Source organism: Hypanus sabinus, unplaced genomic scaffold (genome assembly GCF_030144855.1).
Source record: "Hypanus sabinus isolate sHypSab1 unplaced genomic scaffold, sHypSab1.hap1 scaffold_947, whole genome shotgun sequence".
Taxonomy (NCBI): Eukaryota; Metazoa; Chordata; class Chondrichthyes; order Myliobatiformes; family Dasyatidae; genus Hypanus; species Hypanus sabinus.
This window is the reverse complement of record NW_026781801.1, coordinates 1-21,265: the sequence shown is the minus strand read 5'-3', so window position 1 is coordinate 21,265 and position 21,265 is coordinate 1. Positions and strand designations below refer to the sequence as shown.

The 21,265-nt window shown below is 51.2% G+C and overlaps 1 protein-coding gene across 1 annotated transcript in view; it reads left to right on the top strand.

Moving 5' to 3' along the window:
• LOC132390544 (cyclin-dependent kinase 12-like) overlaps positions 1–21,020 on the top strand; it is a 147,273-nt gene extending 126,253 nt beyond the window's left edge. The window contains exons 7-10 of the mRNA XM_059963156.1: positions 305–361; positions 3,594–3,695; positions 7,498–7,575; positions 20,819–21,020. Coding sequence (XP_059819139.1) covers positions 305–361; positions 3,594–3,695; positions 7,498–7,575; positions 20,819–20,939 — 358 coding nt within the window. The 3' untranslated portion in view covers positions 20,940–21,020. The remainder of the gene's footprint in view (positions 1–304; positions 362–3,593; positions 3,696–7,497; positions 7,576–20,818) is intronic.
• Positions 21,021–21,265: the final 245 nt, after the last annotated feature.

Genomic DNA, 21,265 nt, shown 5'->3' with positions numbered 1-21,265 from the left:
TGGGTAGGATTACTGTGGAGTTGGGAGCCCAGTAAACCCGCTCCACCCAGTTGACCAAATAACCTGCTAAGCAGTGTGTCTTTGGACCGCGGGAGGGGAATGGACCACTCGGAGAAAACACACGTGGCCGCGGGGAGATGGTACAAGCTCTTTGCAGACAGTGGTGGAATTGAACCCGGGTCCCCGGCACTGTCGGCCTTACGGTAACCGTGCGGCCCGAGGGCTGTGCGCGTCGGGGTGCTGGTGAGAGAGCTGAGTCGAGGCTGGGAAGCTGCTGAGTAACGTTTACGCTCTCTCCATTCAGTGGGCAGATCAAACTGGCGGATTTCGGCTTGGCACGATTGTACAACTCTGAAGAAAGGTGAGATTGAAAACTTTGATTTTTCGTGCTATACAGAGAGGCTGTACGACACAGACCATTAGTGTGTGAGAAGAGTGAATCAGGTCTTTTGTTGAGAGACAGGATGTTACCACTGGGTGAGAACAGGGACCCAGGTCTCTGGTTGAGAGACAGGATACCCCCACTGGGTGAGAACAGGGACGCAGGTCTCTGGTTGAGAGACAGGATACCCCCACTGGGTGAGAACAGGGACCCAGGTCTCTGGTTGAGAGACAGGATACCCCCACTGGGTGAGAACAGGGACGCAGGTCTCTGGTTGAGAGACAGGATACCCCCACTGGGTGAGAACAGGGACCCAGGTCTCTGGTTGAGAGACAGGATACCCCCACTGGGTGAGAACAGGGACCCAGGTCTCTGGTTGAGAGACAGGATACCCCCACTGGGTGAGAACAGGGACGCAGGTCTCTGGTTGAGAGACAGGATACCCCCACTGGGTGAGAACAGGGACCCAGGTCTCTGGTTGAGAGACAGGATACCCCCACTGGGTGAGAACAGGGACCCAGGTCTCTGGTTGAGAGACAGGATACCCCCACTGGGTGAGAACAGGGACGCAGGTCTCTGGTTGAGAGACAGGATACCCCCACTGGGTGAGAACAGGGACCCAGGTCTCTGGTTGAGAGACAGGATACCCCCACTGGGTGAGAACAGGGACCCAGGTCTCTGGTTGAGAGACAGTATACCCCCATGGCCAGGTCTTTTCGAACTAAAAGGGTAGCCACGTGAACTCACATACTTCCCAGCGATGCCTGTCTTTTTGTGGACTATGTGGAGCAGTCTACATTCCAAGCCTACACCAGTAATACTCCCAATTCTTCCTGCGCTACGTTGGTGCTGCTTCCTGCAACCCTGCTGAGCTCAGCGACTTCTTCAATTTTGCCTCCAACTTCCACCCTGCCCTCAAATTTACCCTGTCGATTTCTGACACCTCCCTTCCTCGATCCCTGTCTCCATCTCTGGAGACAATCTGTCTACTGATATAAACTCACTGATTCTACCTGGACTATGCCTCATCCTATCCTACTACTTGTGTAAATGCCATCCCCTTATCTCGGTTCCTCCGTATCCCCAGCATTAGCTCTCGGGATGAGGCCTTTCGTTCCGGAACTACTGAGACGCCCTCCACCTTTAAAGAAAGGGGCTTCCCTTCCTTCCCCATCAACACTGTCCTCCCCCGCATCTCTTTCATTCCACACACGTCTGCCGTCACCCCACCCTCCCACTGCCCCGTCAGGAAGAGGGTTCATCTTGTCCTTACATTCCGCCCCATTTGCCTCCACGCCCTGCAAATATCTGTTGAGTTCATCCGCCATTCCCTCATCCACCATTACTACCTCTCCAGCATTATTTTGCAGCCGTCTGATATCCACTCTCACCTCTCTTTTCAACTTTATATATCTGAATAAGCTTTAATGTTATTGGCTAGCTTACTTTCCTGTTCCACCTTTTCCTCTTTTATGACATTTTTAGTTGCCTTCTGTTGGTTTTTAAAAGCTTCTCAATCCTCTAACTTCCCACTAATTTTTGATTCTATGCCCTCTTTAATGTTGGCTTTGACTTGTCTTGCCAGCCATGAGTGTGTCAACCTGCCTTCAGAATGCTTTCTCTTCCTTGGGATGCATACATCCTGCTCCTCCCAAATTGCTTCCCGAGACTCCGCCATTGCTGCTCTGCCGTCATCCCTGCCAGTGTTCCCCTCCAGTCAACTTCGGCCAGCTCTTCTCTCGTGCATCTGTAATTCCCTGTACTCCACTGTAACATTGATACATCTGACTTTAGCTTCTCCCTCTCAAATTGCAGGGTGAATTCCTTCACAATATGATCACTGGTCCCTAAGGGTTCCTTTACCTTCAGCTCTCTAATCAATTCCAGTTCATTGCAGAATCCCCCTAGTAGGCTCAGCCACGAGCTGCTCCAAAAAGCCATCTCGTAAGCATTCCACAAATTCGCCCTCTTGGAATCCAGCGGAGGTTTGACAGAGGGATACAAAATTATGAGGGGTTCAGGCAGGGTAAATGCAAGCAAGCTTTTTCCACTGAGGTTGGGTGGGACTAGAACTAGCAGTCGTGGGTTAAGGGTGAGAGGTGAGAAGTTTAAGAGGAACATGAGGGGAAACCTCTTCACTCAGAGGGTGGTGAGAGCGTGGAACGAGCGGCCGGCGCAAGTGGTGCGTCTGTGATCAAATTCAGTGCTTAGGAGAAGTTTGGATAGGGACACGGCTGGGAGTGGGATGGAGTCCTGAAGCAGGTCAGTGGAAGTAGGCAGTCGAAGTGGTTTTGGCCGAAGGGCCAGTTTCTGTGCTGTAATTTTTCTATGACTCTGACCAACCTGATTTTCGCAATCTACCTGCATATTAAAATCCCCCTTGACTATCGTAACCTTGCCCTTTCGACATGCATTTCCTATCTCCCGTTGTAATTTGCAGGCCACATCTTAGCTGTCCTTTGGATTTGATTTTTTCTTTACCAACAGAGCCACCACACCCCCTCTGCCTACCTGCCTGTCCTTTCAATACAATGTTATCAAGCTCCCGGCTACAACCTTCTTCTCAGCCGTGACTCAGTGATGCCCACAACGTCGTACCTACCAATCTCTAACTGTGCGACAAGATCATTTACCTTCTTCCGTATACTGTGTGCATTCAGATATGACACCTTCGGGATATTTGAGTTACTCTCACCTTTGTGCCTGCTGGAACCGGTCTGGCCTCTCTCATTGAGAAGGCGTTTTCACCCAAAGAACGGCCGCTCACTTTTTTTTTTGTTTCTCGCACCGATCTCCGCAAACTCCAGAGGCTGTTGCGTGTGAAAATCCCAGGGGATCAGTTTCTGAGATACTCAGACCACCCCATCTGGCACCAGCCATCGTTCCATGGCAAAAGTCACTTGGATCACATTTCTTCCCTGTTCTGAATAACAACTGAACCTTTTGACCACGTCTGCATTCTCTTACCCTTTTAAGTTGCTTCCACGTGATTGGCTGATTAGCTATTTGCATTAATGAGCAGGTGTTCCTAATAAAGTGGCCATTGTGTGTTCTTAATTCTGCCCCCTTCCTCTGGGCCCGAAACGTCGCTGTTTATTCCTCTCCATAAATGCTGCCTGACCCGCTGAGTTCCTCCAGTGTGTCGGCTACGTAGGGTATCCCTGCTTTGTTGGGAGTGACTGACCCCAGTACTTCCCTTTCTCTTTCTCAGCCGTCCCTACACGAACAAGGTGATCACGCTGTGGTATCGGCCACCGGAACTGCTGCTGGGGGAGGAGCGGTACACGCCAGCCATCGACGTTTGGAGTTGCGGGTAAGTGACTCGCAGCAGTCGAATCTGCCGCTCGTGTGCCAGTTCATTGGGCTGCTCGTTGTTTCAAAAGCTCCGCGTGTGAGACAGGGGATGAGGAAGTGCTCTTGCTCTGCTATCGATGCCGATTGTGTGGCGGAGACGCACTGGGACCGTGGCAGGCAGTGAGAAGCATTCGGGGCAAGAACTTGGGAAGGAGGGAGGGAAGGTAAGATCTGGTGGCAAAGAATGTCAAATGGAAGGCAGGGGTCTCCACAGAGCAGAAGACGAGAACTGGGGATACTTCTTTGAGGGAGGAAATTAAGTAGAAATTTACATATTTAAAATCAAAGGAGAAGTCGAGAGAGTGAGCCCAGCAACAAGAAGCAAACAGGAGAGACGCTGCTGTCTTCGTGCAGAATTGTCGTCCGGCCGTACATGAATAGTGTGAACGGGCCAAACAGAGCCGCGTTACGCCAGGGCCGAGGTGCGGAACGCAGTGCCAGCAGTTGCACGGGGCACATACAAGTCGCAGTCGACACCCACCCAAAAAAATAAACATTCCCAAGTCCCTGAGTCCGTGTGCGTGGCAGCACTCTGCACTCGAGCAGGATACAGCTTGTCTTCTGCCGAGTGAACCCCGCGTTCTGTTCTACTCCGCGGCGACGGAGCAGGGTGCGAGCGACTGGGGGCCCGGGAACGTGGGCTGGGAGCACCCGGGTTGAGGGGTGGGCATGGAGAGCCGGGGAATCGGAGCGTGCCCAGTCCGCTGGGACAAGCCTGCTGAGTGGCCAGTGGCCCAGGGGTTCACTGTGAGCGCTCCACTCTCATCCTGCAGCCGCTGGGATCCGAGTGCCGGTGTGGGCTGGGACCCACAGCAAGTGTGGGCTGGATGCCTGAGTACAACTCCCCCCATGAGTGACTCTGACCGTGTGGGCTGGGACTCACAGCAAGTGTGGGCTGGGACCCACAGCAAGTGTGGGCTGGATGCCTGAGTACAACTCCCCCCGTGTGTGACTCTGACCGTGTGGGCTGGGACCCACAGCAAGTGTGGGCTGGATGCCTGAGTACAACTCCCCCCGTGTGTGACTCTGACCGTGTGGGCTGGGACCCACAGCAAGTGTGGCTGGATGCCTGAGTACAACTCCCCCCGTGAGTGACTCTGACCGTGTGGGCTGGGACCTACAGCAAGTGTGGGCTGGATGCCTGAGTACAACTCCCCCCGTGTGTGACTCTGAGCGTGTGGGCTGGGACCCACAGCAAGTGTGGGCTGGGACCCACAGCAAGTGTGGGCTGGGACCTACAGCAAGTGTGGGCTGGATGCCTGAGCAAAACTCCCCCCGTGTGTGACTCTGACCGTGTGGGCTGGGACCTACAGCAAGTGTGGGCTGGGACCCACAGCAAGTGTGGGCTGGATGCCTGAGCAAAACTCCCCCCATGTGTGACTCTGACCGTGTGGGCTGGGACCCACAGCAAGTGTGGGCTGGGACCCACAGCAAGTGTGGGCTGGGACCTACAGCAAGTGTGGGCTGGATGCCTGAGCACAACTCCCCCCGTGTGTGACTCTGACCGTGTGGGCTGGGACCCACAGCAAGTGTGGGCTGGGACCTACAGCAAGTGTGGGCTGGATGCCTGAGCACAACTCCCCCCGTGAGTGACTCTGACCGTGTGGGCTGGGACCCACAGCAAGTGTGGGCTGGGACCCACAGCAAGTGTGGGCTGGGACCCACAGCAAGTGTGGGCTGGGACCCACAGCAAGTGTGGGCTGGGACCTACAGCAAGTGTGGGCTGGATGCCTGAGTACAACTCCCCCCGTGTGTGACTCTGACCGTGTGGGCTGGGACCCACAGCAAGTGTGGGCTGGGACCCACAGCAAGTGTGGGCTGGATGCCTGAGTACAACTCCCCCCGTGTGTGACTCTGACCGTATGGGCTGGATGCCTGAGTACAACTCCCCCCGTGTGTGACTCTGAGCGTGTGGGCTGGGACCCACAGCAAGTGTGGGCTGGGACCCACAGCAAGTGTGGGCTGGGACCCACAGCAAGTGTGGGCTGGATGCCTGAGTACAACTCCCCCGTGTGTGACTCTGACCGTGTGGGCTGGGACCCACAGCAAGTGTGGGCTGGGACCCACAGCAAGTGTGGCTGGATGCCTGAGTACAACTCCCCCCGTGTGTGACTCTGACCGTGTGGGCTGGGACCCACAGCAAGTGTGGGCTGGGACCCACAGCAAGTGTGGGCTGGGACCCACAGCAAGTGTGGCTGGATGCCTGAGTACAACTCCCCCCGTGTGTGACTCTGACCGTGTGGGCTGGGACCCACAGCAAGTGTGGGCTGGGACCTACAGCAAGTGTGGGCTGGATGCCTGAGTACAACTCCCCCCGTGTGTGACTCTGACCGTGTGGGCTGGGACCCACAGCAAGTGTGGGCTGGGACCCACAGCAAGTGTGGCTGGATGCCTGAGTACAACTCCCCCCGTGTGTGACTCTGACCGTGTGGGCTGGGACCCACAGCAAGTGTGGGCTGGGACCTACAGCAAGTGTGGGCTGGATGCCTGAGTACAACTCCCCCCGTGTGTGACTCTGACCGTGTGGGCTGGGACCCACAGCAAGTGTGGGCTGGATGCCTGAGCACAACTCCCCCCATGAGTGACTCTGACCGTGTGGGCTGGGACCTACAGCAAGTGTGGGCTGGATGCCTGAGTACAACTCCCCCCGTGTGTGACTCTGAGCGTGTGGGCTGGGACCCACAGCAAGTGTGGGCTGGGACCCACAGCAAGTGTGGGCTGGGACCTACAGCAAGTGTGGGCTGGGACCCACAGCAAGTGTGGGCTGGATGCCTGAGCAAAACTCCCCCCGTGTGTGACTCTGACCGTGTGGGCTGGGACCCACAGCAAGTGTGGGCTGGATGCCTGAGTACAACTCCCCCCGTGAGTGACTCTGAGCGTGTGGGCTGGGACCCACAGCAAGTGTGGGCTGGATGCCTGAGTACAACTCCCCCCGTGAGTGACTCTGACCGTGTGGGCTGGATGCCTGAGTACAACTCCCCCCGTGAGTGACTCTGACCGTGTGGGCTGGATGCCTGAGTACAACTCCCCCCGTGAGTGACTCTGACCGTGTGGGCTGGATGCCTGAGTACAACTCCCCCCGTGAGTGACTCTGACCGTGTGGGCTGGATGCCTGAGTACAACTCCCCCCGTGAGTGACTCTGACCGTGTGGGCTGGGACCCACAGCAAGTGTGGGCTGGGACCCACAGCAAGTGTGGGCTGGATGCCTGAGCACAACTCCCCCCGTGAGTGATTCTGACCGTGTGGGCTGGATGCCTGTGCACGACTCTGAATGTTACTCTGAGCGTGTGGGCTGGATGCCTGAGTACAACTCCCCCCGTGAGTGACTCTGACCGTGTGGGCTGGATGCCTGAGTACAACTCCCCCCGTGAGTGACTCTGACCGTGTGGGCTGGATGCCTGAGTACAACTCCCCCCGTGTGTGACTCTGAGCGTGTGGGCTGGGACCCACAGCAAGTGTGGGCTGGATGCCTGAGCACAACTCCCCCCGTGAGTGATTCTGACCGTGTGGGCTGGATGCCTGTGCACGACTCTGAATGTTACTCTGAGCGTGTGGGCTGGATGCCTGAGTACAACTCCCCCCCCCGTGTGTGACTCTGAGCGTGTGGGCTGGGCACTGCCCGTGATTGCGAGCCAGCCTTTCTGCACGAGTGTGCGCCGTCTGCCGGGGCAGCTGCGGCTCCACCCGAGGACGGCCGGGCCGCTGGGGTTTTTGGCCCGCCGGTGCCGGTGATCTCCCTAACACTCCCCTGTGTCCACAGGTGCATCCTCGGGGAACTCTTCACGAAAAAGCCGATCTTCCAGGCCAATCAGGAGCTGGCTCAGCTTGAGCTCATCAGGTAGGAGATGAATTTCAGGGATTTGATTGCTGCGGGGTGCTGGGTGGGGGCAGCGCTCGGCGGAGCCAGTGACCCGGGTTCGATTCGCGCCACCATCTGAGTGCTCCGGTTTCCTCTCACAGTCCAAAGACGTACAGGCGAGGGTTGGCCTGGAGGAAGGAACGGGGCTGTTTGGCTGTGGTTTGACCGCGTGTTGTTCTGCCGAGCAATGGTGGGCATGCTGTGTCGGTGCCAGTATGCGTGGTGGCACTTGTGGGCTGCCCCCAGCGCTAGTGGTCACCAACCTTTTTCATCCCCTCCCTCGGCCTTCGTGAAAGGCAAGATCGGCCGACTAAATCGTTTAGAGGAGAAGCAGCTCAGATTGTGCTTCCAACTTGAGGCCTTTTACTTGGGCTAATTGTATTTGAATTGCACAAAATACTTCTGTCAAACTTTCAGATTAAATCAAACAAGAAAGCACTGTGACCAGCATTTCAAACAGGCCATAGCTGTCTTTCTTTAAGAATATTACAACACTTCACATCTTTAATTCTAAGTTTCATTATTGTATTTTTTTTCAACATGAAAAATAAATGAGTGAAAATTGACTGTTGCACTCAGTGTGATGACTGGGGCTGAATACTTTCTGCTAGTTCCCTGAAATATGGCTCATAACTACAGACAGCCAGTCTGAGACCGTCTGTGAGGTGTCTTGTCAGTAAGACAGCTCCAGTACTTAGATTTAATAGTTTTCATCTGTGAAAATGCGATTTCGCACAGATAAGTTGACCCGGAGTAGGCACTGACTTTCAGTGCACACGTAGTGAGATGAGGAGACTCCTCCCTGCTGACAGGCCCCCAAAAGTCACTGTCCCTTCATCACGCTTTAAGCTCGATGTCTTTTTGCAAATCAATTATTTCCATTTCAGTATCACTTGGCACACCAAATACTTGCTGGAATTTGGCTGCTATCTGTTCTATACCGATCGGCAGAAATGGGTTTGAAATGAATGCAGCAATATCTTCCATGACGTTTAACTCCCCACAACACCGATCGAACTCTATTGCCAGTTTGTCTAGGCAAGCACAGCACTGCTCAGGGAGAAAAGCACTTTTTTTCCTTGATGGCCTGTAACATTTTTTCCAAGTTGGGAAGGTGTGTCAGCCTCCTGTTCTTTAAATTTGAAATCCAAACACCGAGCTTGGCCTTAAACACATTTACTGAGCTTATCATGTGGGGCAAGTGTCGGTCTTTTCCCACGAGCTCGTTGTTCAGTGCGCTTAATTCCGCCATTAGGTCTGTCAGAAACCCTAAATCCAGGAGCCAACCATCATCTAACGGTTCCTCGTGCTCCTCGTTTCTTGTCGACAGAAAAATCTTTATCACAGGCAGCAAGTCAACAAATCTTTGCAGCACTTTGCCGCGACTCAACCACCGAACGTCAGCATGAAGAATTATGTCTCTGTAAGCGGCATCGAGCCCATCCAGTAACGCCTGAATAAGCGGTGCTGAAGCGCTTTTGCTCGAATCAAGTTTATTAGTTTGACCACCAGTGTCATTACGTGAGAAAAGTCCACGACCTTCCCAGCCAAGGCCTGCTGATGAATCACACGGTGATAATCCAGGAAGTGGGGAAAATCAGGGTCATTACGGCTATAAAAGCCAACGCGCACACCGTGCATTGCGGAGGCCCCATCAGTAGTAATTGCCACCCGTTTATGAATGGGCATGTCATGTTCACGGACATTTTTTAAACTCATTGTAAATATCCTCACCTCTCGTTCTCTCCTTTAAGTGCAAAAGAGTGAGGAAGTCCTCCTTTGTTGAAAAATCCTGAAAAGCCGTTCTGACAAATACAACAAGCTGAGCTGTTTGCATTACATCCAGGGATTCATCGAACTGTCGTGAAAAATATTCGCAGAGTGACAAGTCCTTTAACGCTTGTCGACCCATGTCCTCTGACAGTGACTCCACCCTCCTTGTCACTGTTGCAGGGCCAGGCGGTATATTACGTATTGCAGTTTTGATGTCGTCTTTGTTTTAAAAGTCATTAAAAACAGTCTCTTAGGTAATGGCCATTGCTTCCTTGAATAAGTCGCCCATCTGTAAAAGGCTTCTTGTGTTTAGCCAAAAGGTGACTTACATGAAATGATGCTTCAATAGCAGCCATATTTTGAGCAGCACGTTTTGTGGAAAACGATTGCTGGGCCTTCAACCCCGACTTCAGCTCCTCAACCTTTCTGGCACAGATTGTACTCTTTGGGGGGGAGGGTAGGTGTCTTTAAATTTCTGCTGCTTGGTGTCGTGGAGCCGCTGCAGATTCCCTCTTTAGTCAGTGCTTGTGTTTGGTGGCATAACATACATACGGAAATCCTCTTTCCATTCTGGATGGAATTTGTACGTTTTCACATTCTCTCGTGGAGCCTCCACCATACTAGCCAGCTACCTTGCAGGATATCGCCAGCGAGTGCCGTATATTGATGTGTGCGACAGTCTGCACTCTTAGCTAATCTAATTGGTCACTTTGATGCAGCCCAGGCGACGCTAAAACCGCGGTGCATGATGGGGGAGCTATACACACATGCGCACTGGGCAGAAAGAAGGGAACTAAAACCCCGCAACCCGGAAACAATCTCTCTTTACAAACAGCTTTCCGTAGTGAAAGTATTGCTGCATTACCATTGTCCTAATGTATTTTGTTTTTTTTTAAATATTTTTCGGGATCGATTGGGAAAGTCTCAAAGATCGACTAGTCGATCATGATCGACGGGTTGGCGACCACTAATTCAGAGGGTGCATTTGAAAAATAAATAATAGATCTCAAAATAAATTTATGATCAAAGTCTGTATATCATGCAGCCCCGAGATTTGTTTTCTTACGGGCATACACAGTAAATCCAAGAGCCACATTTGAATAAATCAAAGCCCTGCATTCAACGGGTCGGACAAACAACCGACGTGCAAATATAAAAGGGGAAAAAGCAGTGACTAGGCAATAAATAACAAGAGCAGGAGGTGACGAGTCCTTGAAAGTGAGCCCATTGCTTGCGGGTGCAGGTATAACCTTTGGTTCAAGAGCCTGATGGTTGAGGGGGTAATAACTGTTCCTGACCCTGGTGGTGTGCGTCCTGAGGCTCCTGTACCTCCTTCCTGATGATTGAAGGGTAATAACTGTTCCTGGCCCTGGTGGTGTGCGTCCTGAGGCTCCTGTACCTCCTTCCTGATGGTTGAGGGGGTAATAACTGTTCCTGACCCTGGTGGTGTGCGTCCTGAGGCTCCTGTACCTCCTTCCTGATGGTTGAGGGGGTAATAACTGTTCCTGAACCTGGTGGTGTGGGACCTGAGGCTCCTATACCTCCTTCCTGATGGTTGAAGGGTAATAACTGTTCCTGAACCTGGTGGTGTGGGTCCTGAGGCTCCTGTACCTCCTTCCTGATGACCGAGGGGTAATAACTGTTCCTGAACCTGGTGGTCTGGGACCTGAGGCTCCTGTACCACCTCCTTGATGGCTGAGGGGTAATAACTGTTCCTGAACCTGGTGGTGTGGGTCCTTTGCTTCACTCTGTGGTTGGATGTTTCAAGATGCATGTGACAAATAAAGCTCATCTCTTTACGTTGTGTGGAACACCCACTGAGTCAGGGCCTAGATCATAAGATACAGCAGCAGAATTAGGCCATTTGGCCCATTGAGTCTGCTCCAGCATTTCATCACAGCTGATCCATTTTCCCTCTCAGCCTCAATCTCCTGCCTTCTCCCCGTATCCCTTCGTACCCTGACCAATCAAGGATCTATCAACCTCTGCCTTAAATATGCCCAATGACCTGGCCTCCACAGCTACCTATGGCAACAAATTCCAAAGATTCACCACTCTCTGGCTAAAGAAATTCCTCCTCATCTCTGTTCTAAGCAGACACCCCTCTATTGTGTCTTCTGGTCTCAGATTCCCCCACTGTAAGAAACATCCTCGATCAAAGCCTTTCACCATTCTATAGGTTTCAGTGAGGTCACTAGACACTAGAATACTACAGCACTGTACAGTACAGTAACCCTCTATTTTTCTTTCATCCATGTGCCTGTCCAAGAGGCTCTTAAATACCCCTGATGTTTTAGCCTCCACCACCATCCCTGGCAGGTCATTCCAGGCACTCACACCCCTCTGTGTAAAAAAACTTACCCCTGATGTCTCCCCTAAACTTCCCTCCCTTAATTTTGTACATATGCCCTCTGGTGTTTGCTATTTGTGCCCTGGGAAACAGGTACTGACTATCCACCCTATCTATGCCTCCCACAATCTTGCAGACCTCTATCAAGAGCCCTCTCATCCTTCTACGCTTCAAAGAGAAAAGTCCCAGCTCTGCTAATGTTGTCTCATATGACTTGTTCTCCAAACCAGGCAACATCCTGGTAAATCTCCTCTGCACTCTCTCCATAGCTTCCACATCCTTCCTGTAATGAGGTGACCACAACTGAACACAATATCTGGTCTCACCAGAGATTTGTAGAGTTGCAACGTGGCCTCTCTACTCTTGAACTCAATCCCGCTGTTAATGAAGACTAGCATCCCATAGGCCTTCTTAACTACCCTATCAACCTGCGCAGCGACCTTGAGGGATGTATGGATTTGAACCCCAAGGTCCCTTTGTTCATCCACACTCTTAAGTAACTGACCATTAATCCTGTACTCAGCCTTCTGGTTGGTCCTTCCAAAATGCTTCACCTCACACTTACCCGGATTGAACTCCATCCGCCATTTTTCTGCCCAACTCTGCAGCCTGTCTATATCCTCTTGCAACCTTCAACAACCTGCAGCTCCATCCACAACTCCTCCCATCTTCGTGTCATCCGCAAACTTACTCACCCATCCTTCCGCCTCTACATCCAGGTCATTTATAAAAGTCACAAAGAGCAGAGGTCCCAGGACAGATCCCTGCGGCACTCCACTAGTCACCGACCTCAGAATACTTTCCTTCCACTACTACCCTCCGCTTTCCAAACAGCCAAGGTTCCACTGATCCCACGCCTCGTGACTTTCTGGATGAGTCTCTCGTGGGGAAGACTCGCTTCCTCATTCTTCTGATTCTCCAGTGAGTAGGGGCCCAGAGCCATCAAATTTTCCTCATACGACAAGCATTTCAATTCCAGGGCAACACGAGTGAATCTGCAGATGCTGGAAATAGATAAAAGCACAAAATGCTGGCAGAACTCAGCAGGCCAGACAGCGTCAATGGGAGGAGGTAGTGAGGATGTTTCGGGCCGAAACCCTTCATCAGGAGTGAAGTAACATGGGATGGTCGGGGGGGGATAAGAAGTGGGGGGAGGGATGAAGTAGAGAGCTGGGAAGTGATAGGCTGCGGGGGGGGAGGAGGTGGAGAATTATGGGAAATAAAAGAGAAAGAAAGGTAGGAGCAGTGGTGGGATCTCCCAGTGGCCACACACTTCAATTCCACAGACCACCCCCACTCCGACATGTCTGTCCATGGCCTCCTCTACCGTCAAGATGAGGCCACACGCAGGTCGATGGAGCAAGACCTTATCTCCCGCCTGGGTAGCCTCCTACCTGCCGGCACGAACATCCAACTCACTGACCTCCGTTGATACCTTTGCCCCCATCCCTATCATTGATTTTAGTCTGGTTCTCTTTCTCTCTCTTTTTCCCCCCTCACTATAATCTCTCCCCCCAGCCCTACCTTCCTTTCTCTTTTATTTCCCATAATTCTCCACCTTCCCCCCCAGCCCATTTTTCTCCAGCCTATCACTTCCCAGCTCCCTACTTCATCCCTCCCCCAACTTCTTATCCCCCCTCGACCATCCCATGTTACTTCACTCCTGATGAAGGGTTTCCGCCCGAAACGTCGTCACTACCTCCTCCCATAGATGCTGTCTGGCCTGCTGAGTTCTGCCAGCATTTTGTGTTTTTTATTTCAATTCCAGAACCCCTGAACCCTCTCCAGTTTCAGCACATCCTTTCTCAGATAAGGGGCCCGAAACTACTCACAGTTCTCCAAGTGAGGCCTCACCAGTGCTTTATAAAGCCTCAGCATCACATCCTTGCCTTTATATTCCAGTCCTCTGGAAATGAATGCTAACATTGCATTTGTCTTCCTCACTGCCGACTCAACCTGCAAATTAACCTTTAGGGAATCCTGCATGAGGACTCCCAAGTCCCTTTGCACCTCAGATTTTAGTGTTTTCTCTCCTTTTAGAAAATAGTCAACCCTTTGATTTCTTCTAGTTTATATTTTCATACACCTCCCAACACTGTATTCCATCTGCTATTTCTTTGCCCATTCTCCAATCTGTCCAAGTCCTTCTCTGGCCTCTCTACTTCCTCAAAACTACCTGCTCTTTCACCTCTTTCTATCATCCATAAACTTTGCAAAACAGCCATCAATTCTGTTGTCAAAGTCATATAATGTAAAATATTAGTGGTCCCAACACAGGTCCCTGTGGAACACCACTCGACACCGGCAACCAACCGGAGAAAGCTCCCATTATTCCCACTCCTTGCCTCCTGACAATTAACCACTGCTCTATCCATGTTAGTATCTTTCCTCCAACACCATGGGCTCGTAACTTGTGAAGCAGCCTCATGTGTGGCACCTTGTCAAAGGCCTTCTGAAAATCCAAGTACACAACAGCATCAACTGATTCTCCTCCGACTGTCCGGCTTGTTATTTTGTCAAAGAATTCCCACAGATTTGAGGAAACCTTGCGGGCTATGGCCTATTTCATCGTGTACCTCCAAGTACCCTGAAACCACCTCCTTAACAATCAACTCCAACATCTTCCCAGCCACTGAGGTCAGACTAACTGGCTGATAGTTTCATTTCTTCTGCCTCTCTCCCTTCTTGAAGAGTGGAGTGACATTTGCAGTTTTCCAACCTTTTGGAAGCATTCCAGGAGCTAATGATTCTTGAAAGATAATGACTAATGCCTCCACAATCTCTTCAGCCACCTCTTTCAGAACCCTGGGGTGTACACTATCTGGTCCAGGTGACTTATCTACCTTCAGACCTTTCAGTTTCCCAAGAATCTTCTCCCTAGTTATGGTAACTTATATAGACAATAGACAATAGGTGCAGAAGTAGACCATTCGGCCCCTCGAGTCTGCACCGCCATTCTGAGATCATGGCTGATCATTCACTATCAATACCCAGTCCCTGCCTTGTCCCCATATCCCTTGATTCCCCTATCCATCAGATATCTATCTAGCTCCTTCTTGAAAGCATCCAGAGAATTGGCCTCCACCATCTTCCGAGGCAGTGCATTCCACACCTCCACAACTCTCTGGGAGAAGAAGCTCTTCCTCAACTCTGTTTTAAATAACCGACCTCTTATTCTCAATCCATGCCCTCTGGTACTGGACTCTCCCAACATCTGGAACATATTTCCTGCCTCAATCCTATCAAATCCTTTAATTATCTTAAACGTTTCAATCAGATCCCCTCTCAATCTCCTCAATTCCAGCGTGTACAAGCCCAATCTCTCCAATCTCTCTGCGTAAGACAGCCCTGCCATCCCAGGAATCAACCTAGTGAATCTACGCTGCACTTCCTCAATTGCCAGAATGTCCTTCCTTAAACCTGGAGACCAAAACTGTACACAATATTCCAGGTGTGGTCTCACCAGGGCCCTGTACAAATGCAAAAGAACATCCTTGCTCTTGTACTTAATTCCCCTTGTAACAAAGGCCAACATTCCATTTGCCCTCTTCACTGCCTGTTGCACTTGCTCATTCACCTTCATTGACTGGTGAACTAGGACTCCTAGGTCTCTTTGCATTTCTCCCTTACCTAACTCGACACCGTTCAGACAATACTCTGCCCTCTTGTTCCTGCTTCCAAAGTGGATAACTTCACACACTTCTGCCCCCAACACTCTCCAGATTCTACCATACTGCTAGTGTCTTCCACAGTGAAGACTGATGCAAAATACTTATTCAGTTCATCCGCCATTTCCTTCACTACCACTCCAGCATCGATTTCCAGCAGTCCGATATCCATTCTCGCCTCTCTTTTACACTTTATGTATCTGAGGAAACTTCTGGTATCCTCTTTAATATTATTGGCTGGCTTACTTTCGTATGCCATCTTTCATAATGACGTATTTTAGTTGCTTTCTGTTGGTTTTTAAAAGCTTTCCAATTCTCTAACTTCCGACTAATTTTTGCTCTTTTCAATGCCCTGTCTTTGGCTTTTATGTTGGATTTTTCTTCTCATTAGCCAAGGTTGTGTCCTCTTCCTCTTTGGGATGTATATATTCTGTGCCTTCCAAATTTCTTCCAGAAATTCCAGCCATTGCTGCTCAGCCATCATCCCTGCCAGTGTTCTTTTCCCATAGAATTTTAGCCAGCTCCTCTCTCGCTCCCCTCTAATTCCCTTTACTACACTGATACATCTGACTTTAGCTTCTCCTCCTCAAGTTTGCGGGTGAATTCAATCACATTATGATTACTTTGTCCTAAGCTCTCTAATCAATTCCAGTTCATTACACAACACCCAGTTCAGAATTGCTGATCCTCCAGTGGGCTCGGCCATGAGCTGCCCTAAAAATCCATCTCATATGTCCTCTAAAAATTCCCCACCTGCAATCCAGTACCAACCGGATTTTCCCAATCTACCTGCATATTGAAATCCCCCGTTGACTATTGTAACATTGTCCTTTTGCTGTGTATTTTCTACCTCCTGCTGTAGTCAACACCCTTACTACTGTTTGGGGGTCTGTATAAAACTCCCATCAGGGTCTTTTTAACCTTTTGCAGTTCCTTAGCTCTACCCAGAATGATTCAGTGCCTTCCCAACCTCTTCCAAATGATCTGATTTCACTTTTTACCAACAGAGCCGCACCACCCCCTCTGCCTACCTGCCTGTCATCTTGATACAATGGTATCCTTGAGCCTTATGTCTGTCGTGGGACAGCTGTCAGAAAAGGTTCTTGGAGATAGGATCCGTGGGCATTTAGAGAATCATGGTCTGATCAGGGACAGTCTTTGTGAAGGGCAGATCATGTCTAACAAGCCTGTGGAGTTCTTTGAGGAGGTGACCAGGCATATAGATGAGGGTAGTGCAGTGGATGTGATCGACATGGATTTTAGTAAGGCATTTGACAAGGTTCCACAGGAGGCATGGGAACCAGGAAAGTTTGGCCAGGTGGATTCAGAATTGGCTTGCCTGCAGAAAGCAGAGGGTTGTGGTGGAGGGAATACATTCAGATTGGAGGGTTGTGACTAGTGGTGTCCCACAAGGATCGGTTCTGGGACCTCTACTTTTTGTGATTTTTATTAACAACCTGGTGTGGGGCTAGAAGGGTGGGTTGGCAAGTTTGTAGACGACACAAAGGTTGGTGGTGTTGTAGATAGTGTGGAGGATTGTCGAAGATTGCAGAGAGACATTGATAGGATACAGAAGTGGGCTGAGAAGTGGCAGATGGAGTTCAACCCGGAGAAGTGTGAGGTGGTACACTTTGGAAGGACAAACTTCAAGGCAGAGTACAACATAAATGGCAGGATACTTGGTAGTGTGGAGGAGCAGAGGGATCTGGGGGTACATGTCCACACATCCCTGAAAGTTGCCTCACAGGCAGATAGGGTGTAGTTAAGAAAGCTTATGGGGTGTTAGCTTTCATAAGTCGAGGGATAGAGTTTAAGAGTCGTGGGGTAATGATGCAGCTCTATAAAACTCTAGTTAGGCCACACTTGGAGTACTGTGCCCAGTTCTGTTCGCCTCACTATAGGAAGGATGTGGAAGCATTGGAAAGGGTACAGAGGAAATTTACCAGGATGCTGCCTGGTTTAAGGAGTATGGATTATGATCAGAGATTAAGGGAGTTAGGGCTTTACTCTTTGGAGAGAAGGAGGATGAGAGGAGGCTTGATAGAGGTGTACAAGATATTAAGAGGAATAGACAGAATGGACAGCCAGCGCCTCTTTCCCAGGGCACCACTGCTCAGTACAAGAGAACATGGCTTTAAGGTGAGGGGGGGGGAGTTCAAGGGGGATATTAGAGGAAGGTTTTTTTACTCAGAGAGTGGTTGGTGTGTGGAATACACTGCCTGAGTCACTGGTGGAGGCAGATACACTAGTGAAGTTTAAGAGACTACTAGACAGGTAGATGGAGAAATTTAAAGCGGGGGGATATATGGGAGGCAGGGTTTGAGGGTCAGCACAACAGTGTGGGCCGAAGGGCCTGTACTGTGTTGTATTGTTGTATGTATTAAGCTCCCAGATATAACCCTCTTCCAGCCATGATTCTGTGATGCCCCGTGTTGAACATTGCCGTCGGCCTCTCGCTACACGCTGTGCCTCTTGTTTGTAAACCCCACGAGCTCATCCTCAGCACTGTCACTCCGGTTCCCGTCCCCCTGCCAAGTTTGTTCCAAGCCTGCCCGTTGGTCGCCCTGGGGCTCAGGTGTAACCCGTCCCTTTTGTACAGGTGGTCCTTCTTCCCCAGTCATCCATTCCCCCCCCCCCCCCCGCACCAGATCCTCAGCCACGCGTTCACCTGCCAAAACATCCTATCTGGCACTTCCAGGGATTACGACCCCCGAGGTGCTATTTCTCAGCTTTCTACCTCGATCCCTAACCCTCTCCTCAGGACTCCTCACCTTCTCTACTTATGCCAATGGTGCCAGTGTGTAGCAGGACTCCTGGATGCCGTGGACCCGATTCGAGACGTCCCTGACCCTGCCATCTGGGTGTCTATCACGCCCAGGGAATCGCATCTCTGTTCCTCTGAGCCACAGCACCAGACTCAATGCCAGAAGCACAGCGTCTGTTTCAATTCAGGAATGAAATTTCCCAGCCTTCAACGGACAAACCTGTGTGTGACTCCAGGCTGACCCTCAGGGATGGCTGACGCAACCAGTCACTCATACCGTGTTTTGAAAGCGGCCTGCCCAGCGTTGTTCGGTGTGACTTCTTACTGTGAAACTTTGTCTCCTTGTTGTAGTTAACCCCGTAAAGGGAACAGTCTTGCCAGTATCTGCACATGACACTGGAAAACAAGAAGAAGCCACTCGACCCCTCATGCCTTCATGCCTCCCATGGTCCTCAATCCCTGATCGTTCAGTAATTGATTTGTGAGATCTTCTGGTTTCTTCTGTGTTTCGAAGGCAGAATCAAAATATTTGTTTACCCTTTCCATTTCCAGTTCCCCTGGCCAATTCTCTGAAGAGCCAGTGTTTTCCCAAGTTGTTCAGTTTACAATGTTAAGCTTCGTGTTCGTCTATTTTAACAAATCTTTACTCTTTTTAAAATTTCTGGCCCCTTTGCTCCCATACTCGATGGTCTCCCGCGTGTTTCTGGTTTGTTGTCTTGGAAGTTCTGGGTACAGAATCAGAATCTAGTTTAATATCATCGGCCTATGTTGTGACGCACACAAAATGCTGGTGGAACGCAGCAGGCCAGGCAGCATCTATGGGGAGAAGCGCTGTCGACGTTTCGGGCCGAGACTCTTCGTTAAGACACCCGAAACGTCGACAGCGCTTCTCCCTGTAGATGCTGCCTGGCCTGCTGCGTTCCACCAGCATTTTGTGTGTGTTGCTTGAATTTCCAGCATCTGCAGATTTCCTTGTGTTGGCCAATGTTGTGAAATTTGTTGTTATGGAGCAGAATAGTGTATTGCAATACTTAATAAAATAATAAACTGTAAGTTACAATAACAATAATGTGTATTAAACAAGTGGTGAGGTAGTGTTCATGGGTTCACTGTCTATTCAGAAATCTGTTCTGATGGGGAGAGGCTGTTCCTGAATCGCTGAGTGTGTGTCTTCAGGCTCCTGTACCTCCTCCCTGATGGCAGAGGGGGAGAAGCTGTTCTTGAATCGTTGAGTGTGTGTCTTCAGGCTCCTGTACCCCCTCCCTGACGGCAGAGGGAAAGAAGCTGTTCCTGAATCGTTGAGTGTGTGTCTTCAGGCTCCTGTACCTCCTCCCTGATGGCAGAGGGGAAGAAGCTGTTCCTGAATCATTGAGTATATGTCCTCAGGCTCCTGTACCCCCTCCCTGACGGCAGAGGGAAAGAAGCTGTTCCTGAATCGTTGAGTGTGTGTCTTCAGGCTCCTGTACCCCCTCCCTGATGGCAGAGGGGAAGAAGCTGTTCCTGAACCGTTGAGTGTGTGTCTTCAGGCTCCTGTACCCCCTCCCTGACGGCAGAGGGAAAGAAGCTGTTCCTGAATCGTTGAGTGTGTGTCTTCAGGCTCCTGTACCCCCTCCCTGATGGCAGAGGGGAAGAAGCTGTTCCTGAATCGCTGAGTGTGTGTCTTCAGGCTCCTGTACATCCTCCCTGATGGCAGAGGGGAAGAAGCTGTTCCTGAACCGTTGAGTGTGTGTCTTCAGGCTCCTGTACCCCCTCCCTGATGGTGGCTATGTTCTGGGTGACAGGGGTGTTTAATGACGGAAAGCTGCCTTTTTGAGGTGGCCTGGATGATGCTCAGATTAAGCAGCAATATTTTGAAGCCTGTTTCGATCCTGTGGACTGTCCACCCCCACCCCCCGACCCATACCAGTCAGCGATGCAGCCAGTTAGAATGCTGTGCGCGGTACGTCGGCAGAAATTTGCGAGCGTCTCTGGGGAGGTACCGAGTCTCCTCGGACTCCAAATGAACTTGCCGTTTCACTGCTCGAATCTGGCTGTCTGATGAGTGAATGGTTGTCAGGGCTAGCGTTTTGAATAAGGTGACCACAACCTTGCTGTTCTGCCTCTTTCCTTGCCTCATTTCCTGCTCCTGCTAACACTCAGCAGTCAGCTGTAAGTGACCAGTGGTTCCTGACTCCCAAACCTGTGGATCGCAAAGTCACCGGGATCCAACGGGCACCAACGGCAATTCGCCAAGAGTCCCCTGACCACGGCCAGGCTTGCAGGTTGTCCCCCAGGTCCTGCCCCAGGGGTGAGATCTGTGGATCTTCTGTGGGCATTTCTGTAGCTCCCGAGATGTAGCCCATCCCGTTGGTGGCTCTCTGGTGCTGGTGTTTCATCTGAAGGGCTGCCAGCACCATGCCCAACCCTCCTCCTTTCACAGCCAGGCTTGGGACCCGCCGTGGCGGAGTTAGCATCCGACAGTGGTCCGCCACTATTGTGTATGAGCTCACATAGTTCCTGTGTCAACCCACCCCGAATGTGAAGTGTTTCTCCGTGTGCTCGTATTGAGTTTCAGGTTCGTCTTGGCCGGGGGGGGGGGGGGGGGGGGGTGTGGAGGCGATTCCTGACCACCGAGGGCGAGTGTCTCCCGCCGATAACCGTTCTCCCCTGTTGTTTTGCCTTTTCCAGCCGGTTGTGCGGCAGCCCTTGTCCAGCTGCCTGGCCGGATGTCATTAAGCTGCCTTACTTCCACACCATGAAGCCCAAGAAACAGTACCGGCGACGCCTCCGCGAGGAATTCGCTTTGTAAGTTCACGGTCGGCGGGAACGTGCAATTCCGTGGTGGGGTGCTTCTTGCAAATGCCCCGGGATATTTGATGGGACTGTCTGGAGCGAGTTTTCTATGTACTTAGACCATTGGTCCATTCAGCCCATGGAGTCCGCTCTGCCATTCCACCATGGATGATTTAATATCCCTCTCAAACCCAATCTCCTGCCTTCACCCGGTAACATCCGCTTTAATGACTTGGCCTGCACAGCTGTCTGTGGCAATGAATTCCACAGATTTGCCATTCTGAGGCTCTGTCCTCTGGTCCTAGACTCCCCCACTATAGGAAACATCCTCTCCACATCCAG